Consider the following 27,274-nt stretch of genomic DNA (forward strand, 5'->3'; position numbering starts at 1 on the left):
GCAAATTTTGCCGCCAGATCTCTCGCCGATCAGCTGTTTGTATAGTAACGATCAGAGTCCGTATATAAACATGAGTTATTTCATGTCGCCCATAGAAATGACATAGCACACAGCAAATGGGGCTAAATTGATCATAGACATAATATAAATATGAACGTATATAGCTAAGTCTAATATATTTTATGTTTTTAATACAAATACAGGATGCAGATTGAAGAAAATCAAATTTTCAAGTAGATGTGTAGATTTATTAAAGCCCAAAAGTGACTTGAAGTTTTTGAGTTTTATAAATAAACTGCGACTTAGCAGAAAAATTTGTTTAAAAATTCCCGTTGCTAGGGTAAACAATCGGCGAAATTAGCCCCATTTGGTTGCCCTGTAAGATTTCTATGGTGATGAAATAACTCATGTTTATATACGGACTCTGGTAACGATAGCATAACGTAAATATTTGATGTTTTAGTAGTATCATGTCCGAAAAAGATGTTTTTGGACCCGCTTTACCGCCTGGATTTAGTAAAAACACACTAAGCGACGAACAAAGCAATACCGATGGACACGATCAGAAAGAATCGTGTGAATATGGGCCTACATTACCGCCTAGTATGAGTAAAAACGTGCCAGAAACTGAATTGGGAAACGATGTTGCATCAGATCAAAACGACGCATTTGAATACGGACCCGCATTGCCTCCAGGATTCATAAAGTCAAATCCTGTCGTAGTCGGACCTTCGCTACCACAGGCGTCCGCTAATAGTGATAGTTCTGACGACGAAATAATTGGGCCGTTGCCGCCAAGCAAATCAGACCAGTACGACTCAAAAACGATAATAGCCCACGAGTTTGAGAACCGTTCTGTGTCCATGAAGGACAAGTTAACTGGTGACGGTAAACCAAAGAAATTAGAACGTGAAGAATGGATGTTAGAGCTTCCACCTGTGCTCCAGGGGTTTGGGATGGGACCAAGACAGTTTAGAGCAAAACCGATGGAAATTGGTGACAGGTCAGGCTGGACCGAAACTCCAGGAGATAAAAATAAACCAAAGAAGAGTAAGCCATTATCCGCACAAAGTGTTAAGGAGATGTATGCTAAAGAAAGTGATGTAGAAGTTCGTAAAGCGTTGTCTTCATTTGAAGAAGAGGGGAGAAAAGAATCTTTGTACTCTATGCATAACAAAGAAAGAAAACGAAAGTTAAAAGAAGAAAAGGAGACTGGACCTACTAGAAAACCATTTGACAGAGACACAGACTTAAATGTGAGACAGTTTGATAAAGCAATGAAGAAACAAAAACTGAAATCTGATTTGTCAAGTCGTTTTTCCCATGGAGAAACTTCTGCAACATTTTTGTAGAAAACTTTTAAATTGGATTTTATTTTGCCTCTATGTGAATCTATGATAGTAATAGTATTTGCCAGTTTTGCGACTTTTTTGATGTTTCAAAATTCAACTTTTAATAACATTATCTTAAATGCATTTAGAATTAACCACTTTACAATCATGATTTACTTTATTTGTAGCATACCATGACATGTACTCTAAAATTGCTTGTCTAAAATAGTTTATATCAATGGCTATACATAAAAATGAAGCACTCGGCCACTTGTTCAATATACATGACACCTCATCCCAAAGATGCTTATCACATGAGCAACTACATGACATGTACTGCACTGTGCGAATAGGTGGCATTAGCCATGCACAGGTTAGCTATTTACATTTTCATAGATCATTTATGTATTTAGTGACGCAAACAGGGGGTTTCATAGGGTGCGACCCACCCTTTTTTATTTTAAAGTGGTACCCCCCTGTCTTTTTAATTTAAACCCCCTTTTTTTTCTGGCTGCGACACTGTATGTATCAGTAGTACAGTATGTTTTAATGAATGAATGTAACTTATTTACCCTGGCATGGCGGGCAAGGACAGGTTTTTTAACACAGGTGTTTTGTTTCATACACCTCTGCCCTAACATTGGTGCATAGTATTTGACTGTATGGTTTAGTTTTTTCTGTCCAGTGCACTGAGCGTAGGTCCCAAAATTTAGGCGAGAGTTGGCCACTTCATGTGACCTAAGATTAAGACCAAAGTTGGTCCATTACCCAAAGGTATTTGTCTAGAATCATTTCTATCATGAGATTCATAAGCATAAATTTTATATTTGAAGTATGGGTGTCAGATTCAATTTGGCCTGCGTGGATTTCTGTTTGTATGCAAGTTATTAAGGTGCTTTGTTTTTTAGGTAAAAGCTTCAATGAAACAGATCTGTGGTTCAGATGAATATGTTGTATTTTCAGATATGAAAAAAGTTATAAAGGTAGGACTAAGACTATATAGTATGTTCATATTTGCCTACAATACTTTAATAAAATGCAGAGTTTTATATAGGCTACCCAGGGCTGTGGCACAGCTGCACAGTAGTACCAGCCTCTAAACTAGAGGCATTGGGTTCAAGGCCCGCCGCTGCTCCACTGTGGGTTGATGTGTTCTTCGGCTTTGGCATGACAATTAACGCAATTGCTTCAACTTAGCTGTCACTAAACTACTAAAGGGTTGTCTAAATTTTCATTTGTCAGCCAAACAGAAGAACAATCACCCACAAAGTTATGGGTAACTTGTTTGCTGGCTTGTTTTAACATTGTGGTTTTCCAGTCATGCTATAAACCAAAGTTACATTTATATCAAGCCCTATATAGCTTGCCCTTAGTGTCAAGTTACTGAGTGAATATATTTATGCTTGCTTGGTGAGACAAACTCAGGCACTCAGCCATATGCTTTGTGGGTGATTCTTTTCTTTTTTATGACCGCTAAATTGGATAACCAAAAGGCAATCACTTGGTTAGAGCAATTTTTTTAATGTCTTGCTAAGGACATGCCCACTCTTATAGGTGGCAGCATCATGCTTCCAAGTTCTAACCTTGTAAGACGGGGATGAATAATGGAATTGGGTGGGAGAAGATGGGACACCTTTTCAATCTATTTTCTCATCCCATTTGGTAGTAAACAAACACCATTCTAAAAATTATAAAACCGTATCCTCACGACTACCATAGACGGTTGTTAATTGTTAAAAACAGGATTAGGATGTTTGGATAAAATGTACTAAAGGTGTACCATCTTACCCCACAGTAATATTATATATATATTTATTTTTTTTAGGTTGACGTTGAGAAGTATGTTTTTTACATCGAAAATGTTTTTTCAGGAAATGGACAGAAGATATTATTTGGTTCAAAATTTTCAGTGGGAATTTTCCATGTTGGATCATGAGCATGTTGGTTGCATTCCTGTTTCAAGTGCAAGGTACTTATAATTGCTGTTTATAACATTGGTTTTTGATACCGACTTTGTTATTTATATACAGTTGAATGAATGTAACTTACTTATCTTGTGGAAAAAGACAGTTGTTATAACTTATAAGTTATAACATGGGTGTTCATGCACCTCGTGCCAACTTACTAGTTACCATGTATATTACTTTGTAGGTGATTACTTTTTATGTTTGGCTGATAATTTGAACAACCCATTAGTGACTACTGGGTTGAAGCAATTGCCGTTAAGTGTCTTGCCAACATACACTAACAATTATTGTAGCAACAATGAGTCTTGTTTGAACCCATTACCTCTGGGTTAGAGGCAGGTGCGCTAACCAACTGTGCTACGGCGCCGTAGTTACTTCCAGTTACATTCAGTTACATTCAGTTACATTCTGTATCATGCTATACTGTATCACGTGTTACCTCTTATTTCCACTATACGAATATCGTATTCATATCAAAGACAACCCATGAGCGACTACTGGGCTGGAGAAATTGCCGTAAAGTGTCTTAGTACACACACGTTCACAATGGTAGCAGCGACAAGCCTTGAACTCGTAACTCCTTAACAAGAGGAAGGCTCGCTAGCCACAACGTCGATCTCTATAGCATAAACTGCAGACTCATAAATCATAGCCACCCCACCCACACGGTAAGGATTCCTGTCATACCGCTCGTGGGTGGAGTTTCGATTCCGTTAGATTTATTAATAGAAAATGCGCTGCGTTGTGTTTGTATTGATAATGATATGAAGTTTTTATAGGAAGTAAAACGAAGTAATAAAAAAACTACTAACTATACTACACGAAGCTTCTCGTACATTTAACTGTTTACATAGCAAAATGCCACAAATGTCTCGCGACGGTATATAAACTAAGGATGATGCTATTTCTTACGTCATTTTATGACGTCATTTATTACGTCTCTATACTACCCATTGGCCATTATACCCTTACACTATATACATTTATGTTAGTTACGGTTGCAGCAAATGAAAAAGTCTGAACCGAGTGTTAAATTTGTTTTTTAATTTTCCTATTACTTTACGCGCGGTAACAGCATACAAACTTATCAAGTATAAGCGTAGTCTTCGGATAAACGTATCGTATAATTATAAAAATACACTTTACCACAAAGTTGCATAAATGGTATATAACTCGTTTATGAAATACGACACCCGTGTTAAAACGGCTGGCGTTGCCCCGCCACGTGAGGATAAATGAGTGTATATATATAATTTAACAAAAAAATTATTATTATTATTAAAAAAAAGGAACTTTATTATTAGTGTTGTGCCTATTTCCTTTAAAATACCGACTGGTTTAATTTTCCGAGTTTATTACGACAAATAAAAACACGTCGTATGAATGTATTACAACACGCCTTTTTGGTATTTATATCAACTCTATGAGATGTTTTGCCGTCTTTATTCAATGTTTGGTAAAAGTAGAGCCGTCAACACGCGAATACCTGTTAAAAAATAATATTTTTTAAATTATTTTATTTTATAAGTAAATATACACATTTGTCCGTAAGGCGATTATTTATCTTCAGTAAAAATATTTGAAAAAATAGTGAATTTGTTTGTTACCTGTATTTTGAAACCGGACTTAAGATTTTTAACAGAAACTTTTACTCGAATTGCTTATCGAAAAATTTGAGCTAATTTAACCTCACTCGCAAGTGACGCAATGGTAAACTTCATTTAATGTAAATGAAAATCAATTTAAATTTAAACGTATACACCATACAACAGTCCACACTTACCTTTAATAAAATCTCCTTCAAAAAATCGTCGCTGGAAAGCTGTAACAACCAAAATAATGCCACTATTACATTCTAATCCCTTATCCCCGAGTCAATAGCTCAGTTCAAACTAATTGACTCTTCCCGGAATTTCGTTGAATACCTGTAGTCCAACATAACCGCAGTTTTGTTGCATCACGTATCCGCCCTTTATGGGCAACTAATGCAGCAAAAGCTGCGGAGATGCTGACACCCAGCGTGTACCGGTATATAGCTCTCCGCAATGCAATATAAACCATCTATATAGCCATGCCTTTAAAATTGGCAGACACCCAGCGTAGTTCATAGCAATGACACTTGAATGCGTGCACCAGCATTGAAGCGGGAAATTACGCCTTCAAGAGTCGACAGACATAAAATCCTAGCATTTGGATATAAGCTGTTATATCCTTGGTGTAAGGAACCAATGCTTTAAACTGTAGGCGTCGCAGCCTGTTATATTTGCATTCAGCGGATGCAAAGGTGCCCACGCGTTTATCTTCTATTGTTTCGTATTCAAACGTCACAATAGAAGGAATAGACACTGCTGTTATGCGGATAAAACGCCGTCGCTTGAATAATACAACAAACCAATCAAAACTAAATAATTCCGCCGTTACAATTAAATTAAATCCGTCAAAATTTCAATTCATTATTTATCGTGTATATTGTATTCGTTGTAGATGCTAAAACATTGTTTAACAATCACACAGGCACAGCGACAAGCGGATTTAAATCGGCGTCGATTAACAATAATTTGATCGACAGGTAATTTATAAAAGCCTGTCAACAGACTTTGAAATGCTGTCCGTCTCATGGATAGCTGACACATTGTTTATACTTAGATTAAAAGAATGCTATTGTGAATAAATCATCTAAGTCGCATTGTCTCTGCCTGTATTGAGATTTTCAAAGTATTATCTCCGTATTTCTTAGTAATCAATAAAAACAATCCGTATTTCTCGGAAATCAATAAAAACAATTCGAAAATCATTCGCCGTCGACACTTTATTGTTTAATATCAACAATATGCAAAGCGCATTAAGCTTTAAAATTTAAACCATTTGTTATTGGGAATTAAATCGTATTTAAATTAAAGAATAGTGCGACAACCCTCGCAATGAGGCACTATATTGGTCTTTATTGTATGTAGGTGACAATATATTTTGTTTTAAAGGCCCTTTTCACTCACAGCAATAGCTTTTTTCACCGTGGAAATAAGAGAATGAAGAACTCCCCTTCCTAATGCGCGTGCTTGTATATAGGTAAAAATTACATGTGGTAGCTTAAATAAGGTACGGGGTGTATGAACACACGTGATATGGTCACCCTTGTTGCCCGATCACGCGAGGATAAATAAATAACATTCATTCATTTCTTATCGGTGCAAAAAAATCTACAGATTTTGTGACACAAAAATTTAAATTCTCTCTGTCCTTAATATTACCATTATAACTCGGCTCTGAAAAAAAACGCCTGAAAAATACGAATACTAAAATCAAAGCTAAGTAGTACGATGAACGCATGGCACAAAAATCGGTATTACACAATATTTCATATACACATAGTGGCATGGACGGAGAACCAAGCTTATAAGTGATATTTTAGTGGCTCATCTGGTATTAACAATTAGTGTATTTCCAACGCTTTGTCTGCAATACGGCAAGACCTAGTTTATGTTTCTAATTTCCGACCGATAGAAAAACGTATGGAAATTAATGACGTCATAGTCAACGCGCACGTTGTCTCGCGACCAAAAATTGACAATGATTATTTAAAAATCCACGCATGTAACTTTTAGGTTAAATTTCTGTAACTTAGATTAAACGGTTAGTAAATGGCCTGACCCTAAAGTAAACGTGAACACCGCGAAGGTTAAATATGCATTGCTGCGTAACGATGCTAGACCACACTTTATTAACGCCCAGTTCCTGGCCCTATACCAGCGCAGTATATCTATTCCATTCTACACGGCTGAGATCCTACACTACAGCATGGCAGGCTATAGGACTCTAAGGGAAACGCTGTATATAACGAATACACTGCTTAGCAAGCATAAACCCCATGCTATACTGGATGAGGAAACTTTCTTTATTCTTTTTTTTTATTTTTTTTAATTTTTTTAGTATAAGAATATGAGATACAGCAGATTTTCGCAAGGTGTGTGAAACAAAGCCTGCGTAATAACAGCTGTCGTTGTCCGGCCCCACAAGTATAAATAGTTACATTCATTCATTTAAGAACATTAGCATTTCCAAATTTTCAAGGATGTTTTGACGAGGTGTGTGAAACAGAACACTCATGCAATTGCCCCAGTCATTTCCCTGCCATACAGGATATTTAAGTTACATGCATGCAATACAATACATTCACTAATGTTTGTTAACTTTTTCCAGGTTGATGTTTGAAGCTGTGTTCGGTGCTCGCTTCTCCCCCGTGTGGTGGAATCGCTTTCTTAGCCATCGTCCTATTCGTCACGCCCCACTGACTTTTGCAGAAATAGAGGTTCCTTTATGTGGGGAACCCCCAAACTTACCAGGTTTTTATCTATTCCTAACTGAATGTAACTTACTTTATCCTCTCATTGCCGGAAAACTAAAGTTGTTTTACCACCGTGTTTGTTTTATACACCTTGCTAGCTTACGAGGTAACACATATGTTACTTTGTGGGTGATTATTTTTTGGCTTTTTTATGTTTGGCTAATAATTTGGACAACCCATTAGTGACCACTGGGTTGGAGCAATTGCCATTACGTGTCATACCAAAGAACACATACGCCCACTATAATAGCGGCAACGACCATTGAACCCATTACCTCTGGGTTGGAGGCAGGCGCGCTAAACACTTTGCCACTGCCAGATCAAGACATATCTAATTGATTAGTGTTGCCTTTTTCCTTTGCTCTCTTCTTCTAATTATGATATAGTCTTATTTTTTATTTTTTCTAAAAGAAAATGTTTTTTTTATTTTTCTTAAATATGATATCACATAATTGTCTTTATCTTAAACTTTTCGATATAAAAACTGAAGTCCCAAACCATCTTTATTGACGTTAGAAAAAAAAAGTTAAAATAGTAGAGTAGGATGGGGGAAGATGGGACACTTTGTCAAATGAGCTTTTTTTTAACTTTCTTTTTACGAAGCCGTGCTTAAGTGTCCCATCTTCCCCAATTGTACTATAGTATTTAAAAGTCAGAAGTAAATCCATGTTTTATTTACTTATAATAACCTATTCATTTACATTACAGAAAGAAAACTTCACCAACAAACTGCACCCATAAAAACTGCTAAAACTCATATTCGAGTCTCACCTAATGAGCCCAAAAAAGCATCAAACAAAGACATTGTAAGCATTGAAACTGTTGCACCAATCGCTGCCATAGATAATGCTCTGGTAAATACACTTTCTAATTAAAGTGTCACAAATTAATTTTTGTTTATGTTATATAGTAGGGTGGGGAAGATGGGACACCTTATCATTCTATTTTCTCGTCACATTTGGTAGTAAACAGAGAAGATTCAAATATTTATGAATTTGCATTCTCACGACTTCCATAGATCGTTGTTAATTGTTTAAAACTTGATCAGGATGTTTGGATATTATGTGCTAAAACTGTCCCATCTCCCCCCACCCTACTATACCAAATGTGCTGCAATAACATGTGTTGATTTTCCTTTGTTCGTTGTTTAATTTATATACCTTTATTACAGTTTTTGGATAAATAAAAATTAGGTTACTTTTATAGGTATATGAACATAACTGATAAATAAAAATTAGGTTACTTTTATAGGTATATGAACATAACTGAAATTTCTTTTTGTAGCGACCATGCTTATTTTCTTCCAATCAAATGTAAATATTTTTTAACTTTAAGCGTGTTTTAACAGCTGTTGTTTTGTTACTATATCCTATTGTTTGTTTAAAATATTTCTAAATCTTCGTTACCCCAGCTAATAGACAAAGAAAATTATTAATTTGTTCACAAAAGTTAACAGCATTCTATCAATGGCAACTAATTCATTAATTGCCTAAACTATATAATTAATAAACTGGGTTTAACCCAAAGATCATATTAAACCATGCTAATTTTATATTCTTATTTTTTATAATATTAAATATTTAACATTAAATTTTGGTGTTGATGTTCTCGGGTCCATCCATTTTGGGTAATAAGTTTGCTGTTTAAAACAATATTTTTTATTCAGGAAAAAGATGTCAGTGCCAGAATCATAACTCCAAGTCCAGGTATCTATTTTATATTTGGTATTTTTTTATGAATAGAAATAAACATTTTTTGTGCACACCTAACTCAATATTAAAGTTTTGCGGTCATGTCTTTTTATAAATAGGTTTTGTACTTTTAGTTTTGTTTTATGCAACAATGTGTTAAAATGACTGTCCTTTTACGTTACTTTCCATATTTTTATGTTGTTGTATACTATTATGTCACCCTGAACCAAGATAAAATAATACATTGTGTTGTCCGTAGGGTGTAACGGTCACGCCTTCATACAAAACATTTTTTTTTTAAATAAGCGTGTTTTATCATCTGTTTTACCGTTCGCTTTTGTAAACTCTCGTTATCAAGACCGAAGAGCCAAAATAATTTAAATAAATGCTATTCATTCATTTATATATACATTCCTCTCATTCCCTAAGATTATATAAGCTTCTTATATATCACCACACACAAAATGCATTCCTGTACCAAATTAAATGGTTTTCGACTTTTCATATATAATAAGTTAAACATGTATTTGTCAAACACTCATGATGCAATTATACACCCTATGCTCATTGCCTATCATTTTCAAAATTATCTATGTGAGTTATTTTTTAATAAAAAAATTCTTATCACTTCTTGTATTCAGATTTAGCTGAAACAGAAAGCACATCCAGTAAGTCTGACAAGTCATCAGAGGTGAGTTATACACAAGCTGTCTAAATCCCTAGATCAGCGGTTTCCAAACCGATTTTGCGGGCAATGGGGGTTCGTATAGCAGTTTCAGGGTGTCCGCAATGAAGCAATGATTGTGATCCAGAACCAAACCAAACTTTGATGAGTTAATTGCAGCAAAACAATTGCACCCATCCCATTAAACAGCTTACTGCTTTTGATAGTTTTTGCTTTTTCTTTTATTGGTGTGGTTTTTGCCTTTTTTATTTTATAGGGCAGCGAAATATCAAAATATTTGCAAAGGGCCCGCCAGGCAAAATTTTAAGAAAAGTTTGGAAACCGCTGGTCTAGATAATAATTAAAATAGAAGGGACACACATGCGTGTTTTTATATTATAAAATATTGACAATGTCTTATGCCTTTTGCTAATTGCTGAGAAAGCAGTTAAACTGCATGTAACTTTATTTTGTATTTTTATAAAATATCTTGTTTTTATAGAATTTGGAACTTGATGACTCCGTAGCTCCAGATAGTGGCAATAAAAGTAAGCATTGATAAACCACTTAACTATGCTAAAAAATTTAATTATAAAAGTTAATAATGTATGAATCTAACTTTTTATTCCTGCATGGCTGGGCATTGACATTCATTATAACATGAGTGTTTTTTGTTTCATACACCTCGTGCTCGCTTGCGGCTTACCATGTATGTTACTGTTGTGGGTTAATATTTTTTTTGTCATGTATGGCTGACAATTTGGACAACCTAAGGGGCCACTGGGTTAGGAGCAATTGCTGTTAAGTGTATTATTGTATTACTCCAACTACTGTGCCACGGCGCTGGATCATATTTTATTTGAATTTTCACAGTGAAAGACACAGAAGAAAGAAAGAATCTCAAACGAGCGATAAAATCACGTGATCAGCCGATGTTAGAATCATCAATTCGTGATTATGTGAAAAAGAAGTCAGACCAATCACGTGATGAACTGCTTGAAAAAGCAAAGAAACTTCTGGAAGTTTTGAAATGCTCAAAAGGTTGGTAAAAAGAAAAGATAAAACATTCTATGAACTATGGCTAAGCACTATATTCCATTGTATTCTATGAGGGTAAGGTTCTACAGCATGGCATGTCATGGGCCTTGGTAACCTAGAGGTATTGAGTTCAGGGCTCACTGCTACCATTGGGAGCATATGCGTCTTTGGACAAGACGCTTAGCTTAATTGCTCAAAGTGGTCACTAATGGGTTGTTTAAAATATCATCCATACACATAAAAAAATCAAAAAAAAAATAATTACAATTCCCCAAAGTAACATACTTGGTAACTCGTAAGCTGGCACAAGATGTATGAAACAGCACATGTGCACATCCATGTTATAATGACTGTCATTTTCTGGCAATGTGCGGATAAAGTAAGTTACATTCATAATTCATTCAAATTTCTTTCATAAAATCCATTCCCCAGCTTTAAACAAAGCAATGGCAAGTCGTATAATAGCTGAGATAGAAGAAACAATTGATCGAATAAAAAAGAACGGTTTTGATCGTAAAGAACTTTCTAATGAAGTTGCTGCTGCTAATGAATTGTTGTTGCGTTTAAGACATATTGAGAAATTAAGAATTGAGGTAATTAGGTTTTATTTTAAAGCTGTTACCAGTGGTGCAGCCAAGGGGAGAGAAGTATGGGGGTCACTAATACCCTTCAAAAATTTTTTTTTTTTAATAAAAATATATTTTTTGTTAATAAATAAAAAAGGTTTTTTTTTAGTAATAAAAATATTTTTTTTGTTGTTTAAGATTAATTGAATCTCTTTTCCCTTTTCTTAGATTGAAACCCCTTATATTTTGTGGCTGTTACCTTTATGGGCTTATGTGTATTTCTACAAGGCACTTAATAGCAATTGTTCTAACTTAGTGGTCTCTTATAGCAATTATCAACCATACTTTAAAAAATAAAAATCATTTTTTTACTGCAAAATTACTTTTGTGGTAACTGGAAGTGGGCGTGAGGTGTATGAACCACAGCGATGCTATAACAGCTGTAATTGCCCTACTACAAGAAAAAAAACATATTTATTTAAATATCATAGTGTGGCATATGCATATGTCACATGTTGGTAATTTCTCCAACTTAGTGGTCACTAATAAGTTGGCTAAATTTTCAGGCATACAGAAAAAAAAGAATCAAAAACAACATTTTTTCCAAATCGCCAATTTTTTATTATTAACATATATTTTTATTATCATGTATTTTTATTAACATATATTGTTTTCAAGGTCCTTGAGTTAAAACAAAGCACAATTGCCGAGCTTAGGAGCTACAAAAGTCCAATTCCAATCGTCCACAATGTGATGGTGGCAACTTACCTGTTATTAGGAGTTCAAGAAAAGGAAACCAAGGTAGGTTTATGTTTTGTTACTTCTATTATGTGCCAGTGTGAATGAATGTAACTTATTTTATCCTCGTGTGGCCCGAAAGAGGCAATTCTGTTTCATACAACCCGTGCCAGATTATGAGTGACCAAGTATGTTACTTTGTGGGTGATTATTTTTTAGGGGGATTTTTTCATCTTTTTATAAAACTGTGTTTGGTTTTATACACCTAGTGCGCGCTTACGAGTTGTATATAACTTTGTGGGGGATTGTGAACATTGCTCAGTAGCTGTATTTATTCAAGTAAATACACAAAAGAAATGTTTTTCCCAAAAAAATTGTCTCGAACTCTTTGACCTCTAGTAGCTGAAATCATTCATTGCAACTTCGAATAAATGTAACTTACTTTATCTCGTTACCATGTATGTTACTCTGTGGGTAATTAATTTATTTTTTTCATTTTTTTATGTATGGCTGATAATTTGTACAACCCATTTGTGGCCACTGGGTTGGAGCAATTGCCGTTAAGTGTCTTGCCCAAGGACACATACGCCCACAATGGTAGCAGCGTCGAGCCTTGAATTCATTACCTCTGGGTTACAGGCAGGCGCGCTAACCACTATGCCACGGCGCAGAACTTTACATTCACTCAATATAGATTAGCAGTCAGGGATTAATTCAATGAAAAAGTAACCTTGTCGTGTCTTTTATTATGTTGGCAGAAAACAGTAAAAAAAATTAGAAACGAAATGCAGACAGAAAAAAGATAAAATTTCAAAACCGTAAATATTTTGTAAATTGTATTTTGATGTTGTGGCTGTTTGAATTTTTAATCAAATTTACAAAATAGTTTCACAGGTTATTGTATTATACCTATAGGCTTAATGTGTGGATAAGCAAGTATAGTCGTTGACAAGAAATGTTTAAATTGTATGGCAGTTATTTCCAGAAGGTGTATAAAACAATTCAAGGTAGTACAGGACTTTTTACTGTGTGTGTTTTGCCATAATACTGGTTCTCTTTATACCTAAGTTTTAGAATTTTGGGACTTTCTGTCAGAAAATACTTGCGTTTTACTGGGTCACAAATCACCTGGCAACGTATGTTACACAGCATTAAAATTAAACAGTTTAATTTTTAAAGTTCCGTCGGCAACAGCTAACGTTTGGTGGTTTATAACGCATAAGATTCGAGGTTCGAATACGTCGTCTGCGTATGTCAGCACATGGCGCATAAATTCGCCTTTCGGTGTAAATAGGGATACCCTATGCTGCGCTTTGTCGGCAATTAAGATGTTGTTTTGATCGTCAATGCATACACCACGCGGGTCCACCACACCGCACTCTTCGCATGTGCGGAAACTGTAAATATAAATACGGTTGCGAAGATTTTAAACATATCGTTGGTATAGTACTGTTGGGTTAGATAGGGAAATGTTAACAACCTAGTCCCATATTTCCTAAAAGTGTTTTTTTTACAAAAACGCTTTTATAGAGTCGCGTGGGCGCGGTTATATAGTTCTCTATGTTAAAGGGATTTTTAAAAGTAAAATATCGGGCGCAACAGTATACATGTGTTTTTATATCTAACCTTATTTCGTCGTCGTTGGAGTCCTGGATGGAAGGTAAAACTTCGCGGGGATATGACGATCTAGTGTTCTCTTTTACTATCGGTGTAGTTAAGTCTGCTATGTTTTGGACCGTATCCCTTCTTTTCCTTGACTTTCGCGTAAGTTTACGAATCACGTACGAAAAGCATCTGTGTAACCGTCCACGTTTCTGCGGTATTATATGCTCCGTGCTGGCATCTAGCGGTTGATCGAATATTGAATATTCAGAAGATGCTTCGGTTACGTCATGGTCTTGAATTGAAGGAGATATATCTCCTGAGAAAAAATAGGATTTTGTAAAAAAAAATGTAAACTACACTGTGACAATATTCTTATAAAAGGTCATTCCTTTGGTGTCTTAAGATAGGTAACGTTATTCGCTCATTGTATTATCACCTATATTTCCTAATCGCGTTTTAAACAATTAACATGCTTATTTTAAGCTATATTTCCATATCTACAGGCTATATTTACTTATTTATATAAAAAATTGTGTTCTTCCAAATAGAAAGTTAAAATGCTTAAGGAACCGTCCTACACCACCTATGTGGCCCCGAAAGATTAACTTAATTTTGTTGCTCTTTCTTCGATCGGAAATTTATTGATATAGTAGGGTGGAGGAAGATGGGACATCTTTTTATCCTATTTTCTCGTCCTATTTGGTGGTAAACAAAAAACATTCAAAGAATTTTGAAACCGTATTCTCACGACTCTCATAGACCGTTTTTAATTGCTCGAAACACGATCATGATATTCGGATATTATTAGCTAAAGGTGTCCTATCTTCCACTACCCTGCTATATTCATGCAATCTTTAACGCAAAAAAAAGTTCTCACCTTTACAGAGCTGGCAGCCTGGAGCCACTGAACCGCCTATTTCTAAACAAACTTTTCCATCGTAATTCAGAACGAACAGTTTCTTCTGTCCAGTGTCAGTGACAATGATCTGAACATAGTTTTGTTTAAGATTATTTACATTTTATTTAAATAAAAGAATAGTGTGTGGGAAGACGGCATACCTTCATCACATAATATCGTGATAGTGTTTTAAACAATTACCAACAGTCTATAACTCTATATGGAAGTCGGGGGGATGTGGTTTTATAATTCTTTGAATGTTCTTTGTTTACTACCAAATGGAACGAGAAAATAGAATAAAAAGGTGTCTCATCTTCCCCACCCTATAATATGTTAAAAATGTTTGAGTCTCTTTGATAGACAATATGTTTCGGATGAATTGGTTTTACAATTTTACAAATCAACTTTAAAAGCGCGTTCTATTCTGTTCTGTCCTAGTAACGTCCTACGTCAGTGTCTGGGATTCAGGGCAGAGTTAGCTTATTGCACGTACATTTTGTTGGAGAGTTTTTAGTATTTTTTTAGTAGGTTATACAGGCGATTTTACTTTATACGAATATATTTTAGTTTATACACAAAGCATGTTAGAACTAAAAGAGCTTCATTTCCCTCAATAAAATACCCTCTGTACAAGATTAAGTTCATAACACCATCAAAAAATGTGACCGTTTTTAGTAGTGTTTCCATAGGCACTCCCTAACCACTAAGTTTAATACATAGAACTATGCACATGAAACTAGATACCGCAGGGAGTGTTTTCATATACATACCTGGTTTTTATAATTGGTCGCAACGTAACGTGGTGCTGACAACTTTACTTGGTTTGTGAATGTTCGTGGATCTTGCCCTGGCTGCTGTTTTGTGGGTTTAATACTCGGTTTTCTGGAACATATTGTTATTTGAGTGAACGAGAAATTACACATTGTATACGATTTACCATGTTTACTACGAATTATACAACGCATACGTTAAGCACTTATAGGCGAATGACTAAAATCACAAGATAAAGCGTATTGTTTGACTTTAACTTAGAGTTAAGGTGATGGCTGTACACAGTATCCGAAATTCGTCCGTTTTGTCTGTTTTGTCCGGATTTCGCTGCCACATGCGGAACTCGGAAACGGGTTTACATACGACTTCGCAAGCGAATTCGCATGCCGGTTACTGTGTACAGCCATCTTTAGAGTTTTATAGGCATGAACAAATCCTATTTTGAAAACGAAAGAAATCTTATTTAACGCTCATATAACATAGATAAAATGCTTTTGGTTAGCTTATGCATCTAAGTAAGCGCTTATACTTCTATTTTGGCATCATGTCTTGATCAAGGTTCTCATTGTATTGAGTTGGCCTTGGTAACATAAGAACAGACTTAAATTACCAACGTCCTTCTTATATGCTCCCGTTGTGCTTACATAAAAACAGGCTACCTAGTTCTATTTCTCCTTAAAGATGTCGGGAAAAGCGTTGTGTTATAGAAGGTCAACCTACCGATTTTTCTCTATATTTCTTGCACCGATTTCCCGTAAAACACGACCGCAAGCGTCGACCACGTAAACCACACCACGTTTACTTTCCGTAATGACATAGTTACCTAAAGATCAAATCAACAAAATCAAGTTTAGGCATCGATCCTTTAACTTAAATCGATTTGGACTGCTCTTAGTCCCGTTGGTAAAGATTTGCGATCACTTACTGGACGTGTAAGTACTATAGGGGAAAATGGGACACCTTTAGCACATAATATCCAAGTATCCTGATCGCCTTTTAAACAATTAAAACGGCCTATAGAAGTCGTGAGAATACGATTTTATAATTTTTAAATATTCTTTGTTTACTACCAAATTGGACTAGAAAATAGAGTGTTTAGGTGTCCCATCTCCCCCCACCCTACTATATTATCACTTCAATATGTTACGTTATAAGGCTAATAAACATTAACTTTTACATTTTGTATTTATCGTAAAATAAACATCATACCAAAAACATAGGATAACCAAAACAATACCGAAACTATATTCGGTTCAGTGAATTTTTTGCGTGTTTTAGATCTTATAACTAGTCTAAAACAATTTTTCAGCAAACGTTATATAAACAGCAATACCAAACCGTTAAGCGTATGTTAGTGATAGTTTTTATACATTGAAAAGCACATAAAGTATTGCTGTGCATAATCTTCAACTACGTAACATATTTTTTTAGTATTTTTTATTAGGCAATTTTTATTTATAAGAAGTAAATGTTACTTGAAAATGTTACCGTACCGTCGTTATTGCATGTTATTCCCCAACAACAAGAGAAATATTCGTTCCCGAATCTTTGTATAACTTCTCCTTTTAAACTGTACACACAAACCTTAAACCAATTGAAAAAATATTTTATTTTTTAACACTTTTTATTTAAAAATGCATATAACTTTTAAGTGGCCAATACGTTTGTATGAAAATCTAATAGAAAATTTTGATAAAAAACTTATTCTGTCTTATAACATATTTATTATCAGAAAGCATTTAGCATGTAAGTAATAAAGTGGTTAAAACCAATACGTTAAAAAACGCCATAAAGTATGACATACACTATATACACTATATAGGATCAAGTATAATAGAACTAAGCCTACTTCATTTAAATGACAAACAGCAACTGCTTTTCCATCATGAGTTGAAGTTAACCCTCGACCATATCTCGGCCATGTTGGTGTTCCGAACGAGTTTACTTTGTTATAAGCATCGATCACGTATATCTGTACAAGAATAAATGAATGTAACTTGCTTTATCCTTGCGTGGCGGAAAACGACAGTCGTTATAACACGGGTGTTTTAGTTCATACAACTCGTGTCAGCTTACGAGTTACCAAGGACGTTACTTTATGGGTGAATATTTTTTTGGGATCTTTTCATTTTTGTTTATGTGTGGCAACCCATTAAAGTGACCACAATAATGTGCATGGAAAATATACTCTTCATATTTTATCAATATTGGAGTTATATAGTACTGTGGGGTAAGATGAATACCATTAGCACAAAATATTCCATTTTTTCTGACTATATTTTAGACTTTGTTTACTACCAAATGGGACCATAAAAGTCAGTAAAGAATTCACCATCTTACCCCAAACCATTATATCGTATATTAAGCCGTTATAAACCAATATAAGTGTATATTGATAAAAACGCCTAATTGTTTATTAGACCAATGGTTTGAAGTTTAAGCCTTTTGATAGAAAACAAGTTTAAAAATAGTAGGTTGGGGTAAGCTGGTCAATGTATTCTTCTCCTTGCGAATTTAAAACATCGTTGTTTGTTGGTAAAACGTGGTAAATACAGCAAATTTTGCGAAATTTATAAATTTTTTTGTATTTTTTTATAAAATTTAATAATTATATACAATTCCACAAATTTAAGTTAGAAACCTTCACGACTCCCATGGACTGTCGTTAATTGTTTAAAACACGATCAGGACATTTGGATATTATGTGCTAAAGATGTCCCATCTCCCCCCACCCTACTATATATAACTCTGCAAATGTATGTTGGAACATTCTTAGTAATGTCTCCTACCTTTACTTTATCTGCGTCCGAAGCAACTATACAGTTTCCCACTACTGTCATATCATACACGTTCATCTCTTTTTGCCCCATGTAAATACATCTACCTGGTGCCCCCCATGTTGAAAAGTCGACCTGTCGTAAAGTTAGTTCAAATCAAGTATTGAGCCGTAATAAAACAACGAGAACCGCTCTTTTTATTTGGACTTCAATACCTACTTTAGCTTTGTTGTCTAGCGATGAGTCCGTAGTGAAAAATATCCCTGACCGACTGCTGTTCATTGAAACGGATGGGTTACGCAGACTTTCTCCGCCGAACTGAAATGATATAATTGTCAATCTCTGGTAAAGTGGAGATTGACGTTATAAACTTGGGAAGTGCCGAGCCGAACCCGAACTCAAAAGCCTCCTTTCTAACGCCCGGCCCAGTTTTTAACGCTATTGCTATAATATTGCACGCGAGAGCGAAAATTATTAAAAATATTTTTTGCTCTCGCGTGAAAAAAAAGTAAACCTACTAAGAGATAACGAAACTAATATGAACGTAAGTTTAGGAATCCCCAGTTTGCGTACCGTTTAGCTTGCCATTTTAAGTCTGGTTGTTAGAAGACATCTTGTTAAAGTTGCCCCGTTATACATCAGTTATTTTACATATAGTAGGATGGGGAAAATGGGACACCTTTTCATTCTATTTTCGCGTCCCATTTGGTAGTAAACAAGGAACATTCAAAGAATTTTAAAACTGTACCCTCACGACTTCTATAAACCGTTGGTAATTGTTTAAAACACGATCAGGATATTTAGACGTTATGTGTAAAAGTGTTCCGTATTACCCAATAGTACTATATACTAATATTAAACATGGTATCGTGCACCGATTATGCCCAAAAAACGACTATATACAGAACAGAATACAGTATACAGTAATACACAATGTAAGGACTTACCCGTAAAAGATCAACCGGTAAAAAGCCAGGTTCGCTGTGAGCAAACGAGCATCGAAGTTTAGTTGGTGTGGATTTGCTATAAACAGAAGACAAATATGCGTTAGATGCGGTACGCTGGTTTACACTAGAAAGAAACCACTAAATTCTTAAAATAAGTTGACTTTACAGTGCTGGAAATTAGCTTCCTCACACGTCAAAGGCATGTACGTGAATCAGAGCACAAGAACTCAATGACGTTAGTTTTTGTTGGCAATATATTACTAGGCAGGTTATTCGTAACATTGGTTTTTTGCAACTATATGGTAGGGCGGAAGAAGATGGGACACCTCTTAAACAAAGAAAATTTAAAGAATTATAAAACGTTTTCTCACGGGTGCCATAGACTGTTGTTAATTGTTTAAAACACGATCAAGATATTTGAATATTATGTACTGCTATAAAGGTGCCCCATCCCACCCCACAGTACTATGTACTTGGTATCTTATTTTGTAACTAACTAAATTGGAAATAAGCGCGTATTTAAATGCACATACTACCATAGACCATTGTTAATTGTTTAAAACACGATCATGATATTTAGAAATAATGTGCTAAAGCGTTGTTTTTTGGATTGCTTAATTTAATAAAGCGAGAAAGGTCTGGAGACACAATTGATCGATGTTTACTCCGCAATCATCTATCTATGCTTAATGATCTGCATATTTTTATGTCTCCCGTCCCCCCCACCCTTTTACAAAAATGTATAAATTCACCTGCAGCGCTGGCAACGTGTAGGCAGAGAATGCCTGAATGTCTGCATTGAACTATCAAGGTTAAATACGCACTCATCTGTTAAACAAAGATCATTTAAACTGTAAATAAGTCACTGTAATAAACCAAAACTTCACTAACCGTGATCGTAGCGTTCTCTTTTGCTACCATCTCTAAAAATATATAAATCTTATAAATTACATTTCTTCTATTTGTTCTCATTATATGTTTTTATATGTTAGTTCGTTTATGGGAAATGTAGGGTTTGGTCAATAAGGCAGTTTGAGTTTGTTAATTTGTTATCGTCTTTTCATATATATAGTAGAATGAGGGAAGATGGGACACCTTTTTATTCTTTTTTTTTGTCCCATTTAGTAGTAAACAAAGAACTATAAAATCGTATCCCCACGACTCTCATAGACCGTTGTTAATTGTTTAAAAGATCAGTATATTTAGATATTATGTGCTAAAGGTGTCCCGTCTTACTCCGCAGTACCATACAACGAAAGAATAACTGCATAGAAGTTGTAGCTGTGAGATCCGTATAAGCACCTACATTCGTTTACGTTTGGTTTATACAATTATACTCTAACCTATTTGTATACTGATACTCTTTTGATTTTTAGTTTATTTTGATAGTTAATATAGTAGGGTGGGGGAAGATGAGACATATTTGACACATAATAACTAAATATCCTGATCGTGTTTTAAACAATTAACAACGGTCTATGGGAGCCGTGAGGGTAAAGTTTTATAAAAAAAAATCGTTAAATGTTTGTTTACTACCAAATTGGAAAAGAAAATAAATTGAAAAGGTGTCCCATCTTCCCCCACCCTACTATACTACTAGAGTGGCGCACTAATACAGCGTTATCATAGGGTAATTTATAATTAATTCAATAAACTGTATGATTGATAAAGGAAAACTTACCCGTTCGATACAGGGCCTTCCATATCGTTACTTAAACAGCGCCTACATTTCGGTGACTCTGTGAACACTGAACTTAAACCGCTGCTGACACTGCAACAAAACATGGTTTAGCATGACTTAACGAATTGCTGTTTTATCTCTTCGAAAACGATAGCGAAGGTCTTGTTTTTTTAGAAAGCGATAAAAAGGATCAACAGCAAAACGACAGTTTTAAAACACACTATCGGTAAAAAGTTGGAGAAAAATATCAATTAAAAAACATGACCGTTGCACAAAATGTTTGGGAATAACAACAGAACTGCTAAACTGCGCTTCTACCTTAACTGCTGTATTATTATATGCTTTTGGTTTCCCTATGCCTTGTACAAAAGCTGGTAATTGCAGCCATTAGTAAATGTACAAAGTTACCACTTGATATAAAGCTAAAACGCGCCCCATTTTGCCTGTATCCTTTATAACACTTTTAAGTTTCAGGTACTGCAATTCATGCTATGCACGCAACAGTACGATATAAACTTTTTTCAAAAAGCCACTGTAAATAGTAAAAAGCGAATGAACAATCGCTGTCTTGTTGTTTGTGCAAACTACGCAGCTGTTCAGTACAAAACATAGAAATGATTGGCCGATTTGTTTAGCCGTTTGGCAGAAAATCGATATTTTGCAAGCGGTGATTATAACTCAGTTTTGTTATTGGATTCCTATATGCGACAAAACAGCAATAAGTCCATAAGTTAAACGACTTTTTTTGTTTAAGAAGGGCGAAATAAATGTATATACTATGGGGTAAGATGGGACACCGTTAGCTCTTAATTCCTATATTTTCTGATCATGTTTTGAACAAATAACAACGCTTTTTAGAGTCACCGCAGGGCTGCGGTTTTATAATTCTGTAAATATTCTTTGTTTATTAGAAAGAAAACATGTATCATTTTACCCCACCCTACTATACGACTATTTTTTGTTCATTAATGTACCATGCGTAATTAATTTTTCCTATATATGCCCACTGTGCCACACATCTAATATATTAATTCAGCTCTAACGCATGCGTTTAGCCGGCAAAACAGAGAGATACCAATATTTAAATGTTACATTTGAAATGCCTAACTAGATTTTCCTTTATAAAGTAGGGGTGGGGGGGGGGCAAGTTTACATTCTATTTTTTCGTCCAATTTATTAGTAAACAAAACATATTCCAAGAATTATAAAATGGTATCCTCACGACTCCCAGCCTGTGTTTGTTTGAAACACGATCAGGATGTTTGGATAATATGTGCTAAAGATGTCATACCCCACAGTTGTTACCCATTCTTGCTTATTCTTACCCACGCATTCTTCTTACCTTGTATTACTAAGCCTTGAGAAAGGAGGAGTTAATGTGAACACAGGATTGTAGCTTGTTCGTCGTTCAGCGCATTCTGATGACGTAAATCGTCCGCATTGTGACGTCGTACACACGTGACCGCAGTTACAGCACGGTGTCACATGTCCTACCTGGTTCGCCATTTTTTGCCTTAAATCTTCGGTTAAAAATGTATTTTTTAAAACTACATATTTTAAAACCCAAAACTATATAGCTTTAGAGTATAGTGGGTTGGGGGAAGATGGGCCCCCTATTGCATAATATCTAAATATCCTGATCGTATTAAAACAATTAAATCGGTCTACGGGAGTCGTGATGATACATTTTCATAATTCTTTAAATTTTCTTTTTTTACCACAAAATACGACGTGAAAATTGAATGAAAATGTATCCCATCTTACCCCACCCAACTATATCCTTTAAAACCAAAATCTGCGTTACCATTAAAATACAGCCCCAACGCAATAGTATACGCACACAATCTCTCTACATTCTCAAGCAGTATCGCTGACTGCAGAACCTACATATGCACATTATCTAATCTATATTTCAAGCACTGTCGCATATATAACACCTGCAATGCTATGCACACAATATAATCTATATTCTCAAGTAGTATCTCGTTTACCCGTTGCATTAAATATCAGCAGGACCATACGGTCAAGATGTAAGCCTGGCATGAAACATGAGAATAAAATTCAATCAGCTGCCAATAATACGCCAACATGGACTTTTTAGGACTCATCTCTTAAGATTATGAACCCTTTGTTTTTATAACTAAACGAATCACTTCTTGATTTTCTTGTCAAAAATGCGGGTTATTTGAACACGTGCAGCATATACATAATACCTCTCTATTAACTTAGGCCTATACCAGTGCTAGTACGATGGGATACTGTTAGCACTTAAATATAGTGGGGTGGGGAAGATGGGACACCTTTTTTTTCCATTTTCTAGTCCCATTTGGTAGTAAACAAAAAACATTCAAAGAATTATAAAACTGAATCCTCACGACTCCCATAGACCGTTGTTAATTGTTTAAAACACGATAAGGATATTTGGATAATATGTGCTAAAGGTGTCTCGTCTACCCCTACCCTACTATATCATATATTTCTTGATCTTGTTTTGAACAATTTTCAACGCTCTAAGTCGCATGAACACCGTTATATAATTCTGTAAATACTCTTTGTTTACAACCGAATGGGACGAGAAAAAAGTATAAAGCTTGTCTAATATTACCATACACTAATTATTCTGCGCAAAAGTGCCCGCGTATTCAACAGCTTTAAGATTGAACTGTCAGGAAGTTCCTTTTACGGTATAATAATAAGCACTCTAAAAATTCCTATCTTACTTTTCCTTTCTGCTGTTACCACTTCTTTTATGTCGTAATTACATAGAGTGAGACCTGTTTTACACAAGCGCCATGGCAACGGCTTATCTCAACACTCTATCCCATTTAAAATGCTAGCACGACCGGCTTGAACTTTTGCCGCTGTTTTTCTGTACGATACTCGTTGAGTGTTTCCTAATATAAATCCTTTTTCGGTCGAAATCAATTCCTAATCGGGAACTGTGCGGATTTTGTAACTTATTTAGGTCCGCCACAAGCCCGCTTGCGAAAACTTTATTAATACTATAAAAACAAACCACTTCTCGCGCATAGAAAACAGGCGGCAATAAAATTCGCTTACCTTGCCTCAGTGGTTGCTGTTAACCTTTAAACGTTTTCTGACATTAAATCCATAAATAAAACCTATATATTATTAGTCCATGGCTAGTTCGCAACCTCCGATTATTAAGAAATGCTATCATGTAGCCTTCGATGCAATATATTTTGAATACCTAGTTTTTTGTCTGTGACAGGAATCAGATATTTTCATCAAAGCTCCGCCCACAATCACACTCATATATTCCCTCTGTTATTGGGTTACCTTCTTATCAATAATTAATGCCGCTGTACTTCCTGCCTGTAATGCATTTCGGATGCTAGGCTGCAGTTTACCATTAAGAATATATAGTAGGCCTAAATGCAATGTCGACTTTTTTGTTTTTCTTTAACACAAACATGTTGCATACGCTTGTTGGGTGGTAAAACAACTATTTTTCTTTACGTAATATTTAACCACCCGCCTTAGTGTTTAAAAATGCGACAACAGTATTTATCCTTAAAAATATGTTTCACTGAAAAAATTCCGTGCGAAGAAAAACGCTTAAGAAATAATGTTAAAGTTTTATTTAAAAAATAAATAAATCAGTTCTAAGTTTAAATGGAAATGGAGTTGACAATACATTTGCATGTAGGTCTCTTTGCGTTACACTGTTTTATACACGATAAATAATATAGTACTCCGGGTTAAGGTGGATACTGTTAGCATCTAAATCTAATGTTGATTGTGTTTTAAACAATTAACAACGATTTTTTAGAGACGCGGAGGCGCGGTTATATATACTCTGTAAATGTGCCGGAAAACAACAGTCGTTATAACAATGGTGTTCTGTTTCATACACCTTGTGCCAGCTTACTAGTTACCATTACTTTGTGGGTGATTATTTTTTTGGTATAATTTTGTAAATATTGTTTGTTTACTACCAAATGAGACGAGAAAGGACAATGAAAACATGTCCCATCTTACTAAAACAAAAGCTAATAATTGACCATTCATACGCCATTGCCTACTCAATACATGTAGTAGGCTATGCATGCGCTATAAGATAGACATATATATTGTATTTCTGTTGGACGGCGTCACGAGGTCACTGGGCCGTATAATCTGCCTTATACAAGCAAAGGCTCTTTAAGACTATGTTATGCTGTAGACTTACAACTGCAATCGTACTAAGGCATTGGGATTCGTGTGGTTCGTCAAGCACTATATGTAATCACGGATTACGGGTTTGACCGTTAACGAAAATTTGCTGAGTTACATAACCGTATTCTTACGGCTCTAAAATAGCGTTGTTAGTTGTCAAAACCTGAATTCGGAAAGATGAGAGATGATGTGCTAAAGTATCCATCTTGGATCTTACCCCTCCGTAATAGAGTAGGGTGGGAGAAGATGGGGCATCATTTATTTAATTTTCTCGTCCTATTTGGTATAGTAAACAAAGAATATTCAAAAAATTATAAACCGTATTCTCACGACTCCCATCGACCGTTGTTAATGGTTTAAAACACGATCAGGTTATTTGGATGTTATGTGCTAAATGTGTCCCATCTTCCTCCGCCCTACTATATAACCAAGTTTCATTGCCTTGCTGTTTTAATTTCCCTTCTATAAACTGTTTTAATTAGTCTATTTTTCGTTACTGTACTCTAAGACGTCTAAGTCATGAGAAACAAATAAAATTCATGTTGTATTATAAATTGTCTTTCAGAAATGGACTTCGGTTCAATCTCTGCTTGGTAAGACGGGTAAAGAGGGCTTAAAACGTCGAATAATGACTTTTAAAGAGAACGAAGTGTCGGTTGCTACAGCAAGAAGAGCTCAACATATTATTGGACAGGACGAAGACTTAGAATCAATACGAGACGTGAGCGCTGGAGCAGCTACTTTTTATGTTTGGGTAAGTGGCAATGAACTTAGCGATATAGTTTGTATTCCTGGCTACATTTTAACCACCCTTTTAGTTAGGTTGAAGTAAGATGGGACATTTCATTCTCTTTTCCCGTCCCATTTGACAGTAAACAAAGAATATTTACAAAATGATACCAAAATAGTAATCACTCACAAAGTATCATACATGGTAACTCCGTAAGCTGGCGCGAGGTGTATAAAACAAAACACCCGTGTTATAACGACTGTCGCTTTCCGGCGACGCGGGAATAAAGGACGTCACATCACATTCATGCTTTGTTTACTACCAAATGGAACGCGAAAATAGAATGGAAAGGTGTCCCATCTTTCCCCACCCTATTGTATCTTATTTTACATTATATATACTGTATAATAACACTGTTATAATTTCTACGACAGGCCAAGGGAATGATAGACGAAGCATTACATGACAAATAGTTTAAGCTACATAAGTGTTCTGATAAATATTTTTTAAGAAATAAAAATAATTTAGTACAAACAACATTATCGTACACTATAAAGTATTTAATGCCTCTTGAATCAAAACATTAGTGTCTTCCTATGCACATGCCTGCTATGATGGATACAACACATTCTATAATATACCATGCATCTTATGATTCTATTATCAAGTATTTTTTGTACTAAAATCATTAGGCCTACTGACATATATATAGCCTTTCTGAGTGCAGTAATCTTTTCGCTGTTTATAATCCTATGTATCGCTGTATTCTATGAGCACTTACTGTTTATATCTGTAATTTTTTACATTGTGTTTTTTTAGATTGCTGTAATAATTTTGTGAGTTTAAAAAACAAGCGGTACACGATTGTTTTTTACATATGGTTTAATATAGTGTTCAATAAAATCTAGTATTTGATATATGCAGTTTTTATTACCGAGCCCACTATAGACAGCGTCTCTAATTTATAGTAGGGTGAGGGAAGATGGGCCACCTTTTCAATATATTTTCTCGTCCCATTTGCTAGTAAACAAAGAACATTCAAAGATTTATAAAACCATATCCTTACGACTCTCATAAACCGTTGTTAACTGTTTAAAACACCTTCAGGATGTTTGGATATTATATGTGCTAAAGGTGTCACGTCTTCCCCCACCCTTTATAACAATAGTTATAGTCGCCAATATACTTTACATAATTTGTACAACTTGGTAAGCTAGTTATCAACACTTAACACTATTTGTGCGAGAACAACTAGTTATTACACGGGGTCTTCTTTTATAAAACCAAAAGGTACCAATATGTATGCTGCGACAAGCCTACGAGTAAGTGCAAAATTTTGCAGGTAACTA

General features: G+C 35.2%; 3 protein-coding genes and 1 long non-coding RNA gene across 7 annotated transcripts; 2 read left to right on the plus strand and 2 right to left on the minus strand.

Moving 5' to 3' along the window:
- The first annotated feature begins 395 nt into the window (after positions 1–395).
- On the plus strand, positions 396–1,519 carry LOC149741585 (GPALPP motifs-containing protein 1-like). The gene has a single exon (XM_089888945.1). It carries the CDS (start codon positions 471–473, stop codon positions 1,350–1,352), a length of 882 nt encoding a protein of 293 aa, XP_089745071.1. The 5' UTR covers positions 396–470; the 3' UTR covers positions 1,353–1,519.
- On the plus strand, positions 1,519–26,840 carry LOC149741586 (uncharacterized). 4 transcript variants are annotated; one of them, XM_089888894.1, is made up of 13 exons: positions 1,519–1,704; positions 2,240–2,314; positions 3,203–3,300; positions 7,496–7,638; positions 8,349–8,494; positions 9,307–9,346; positions 9,973–10,022; positions 10,498–10,543; positions 10,869–11,036; positions 11,466–11,626; positions 12,278–12,400; positions 25,761–25,949; positions 26,360–26,840. In XM_089888894.1, the coding sequence occupies exons 1-13, from the start codon at positions 1,570–1,572 to the stop codon at positions 26,396–26,398; spliced, it is 1,413 nt and encodes a 470-aa protein (XP_089745020.1). In that variant the 5' UTR covers positions 1,519–1,569; the 3' UTR covers positions 26,399–26,840. The 4 variants fall into 4 exon arrangements, with proteins under 4 accessions (XP_089745020.1, XP_089745027.1, XP_089745043.1 ...); XM_089888901.1 differs by having other exon boundaries at positions 8,349–8,446; XM_089888917.1 differs by lacking the exons at positions 25,761–25,949; positions 26,360–26,840 and adding an exon at positions 20,579–20,614.
- On the minus strand, positions 4,636–5,513 carry LOC149741587 (uncharacterized). Its single transcript, XR_016386062.1, has 2 exons — positions 5,082–5,513; positions 4,636–4,784 (listed from the first exon to the last, which is right to left on the minus strand). It is a non-coding gene; the product is annotated as an uncharacterized LOC149741587 (long non-coding RNA).
- On the minus strand, positions 17,217–22,559 carry LOC149741588 (uncharacterized). The gene is made up of 8 exons (XM_089888956.1): positions 22,359–22,559; positions 21,017–21,106; positions 20,227–20,258; positions 20,088–20,163; positions 19,336–19,411; positions 18,608–18,706; positions 18,401–18,523; positions 17,217–17,583 (listed from the first exon to the last, which is right to left on the minus strand). Exons 1-8 carry the CDS (start codon positions 22,520–22,522, stop codon positions 17,374–17,376), a joined length of 870 nt encoding a protein of 289 aa, XP_089745082.1. The 5' UTR covers positions 22,523–22,559; the 3' UTR covers positions 17,217–17,373.
- Positions 26,841–27,274: the final 434 nt, after the last annotated feature.

Source organism: Ciona robusta, chromosome 1 (genome assembly GCF_009617815.1).
Source record: "Ciona robusta chromosome 1, ASM961781v2".
In the NCBI taxonomy this organism is placed as follows: Eukaryota; Metazoa; Chordata; class Ascidiacea; order Phlebobranchia; family Cionidae; genus Ciona; species Ciona robusta.

What these genes read in the sequence shown, in the direction of transcription:
- LOC149741585 (XM_089888945.1), top strand. Translation starts at nt 471, where the DNA reads ATGTCCGAAAAAGATGTTTTTGGACCCGCTTTACCGCCTGGATTTAGT.
- LOC149741588 (XM_089888956.1), bottom strand. Translation starts at nt 22,522, where the DNA reads ATGGCGAACCAGGTAGGACATGTGACACCGTGCTGTAACTGCGGTCAC. An exon ending in GAAGGCCCTGTATCGAACGG is followed by an intron (nt 20,259 to 21,016) that starts GTAAGTTTTCCT and finishes ATATATTTTTAG; the next exon opens with AGATGGTAGCAAAAGAGAAC. An exon ending in AAGAGAACGCTACGATCACG is followed by an intron (nt 20,164 to 20,226) that starts GTTAGTGAAGTT and finishes TTTGTTTAACAG; the next exon opens with ATGAGTGCGTATTTAACCTT.
- LOC149741586 (XM_089888894.1), top strand. Translation starts at nt 1,570, where the DNA reads ATGGCTATACATAAAAATGAAGCACTCGGCCACTTGTTCAATATACAT. An exon ending in CTGCCATAGATAATGCTCTG is followed by an intron (nt 8,495 to 9,306) that starts GTAAATACACTT and finishes TTTTTTATTCAG; the next exon opens with GAAAAAGATGTCAGTGCCAG. An exon ending in AGTTTTGAAATGCTCAAAAG is followed by an intron (nt 11,037 to 11,465) that starts GTTGGTAAAAAG and finishes TCCATTCCCCAG; the next exon opens with CTTTAAACAAAGCAATGGCA.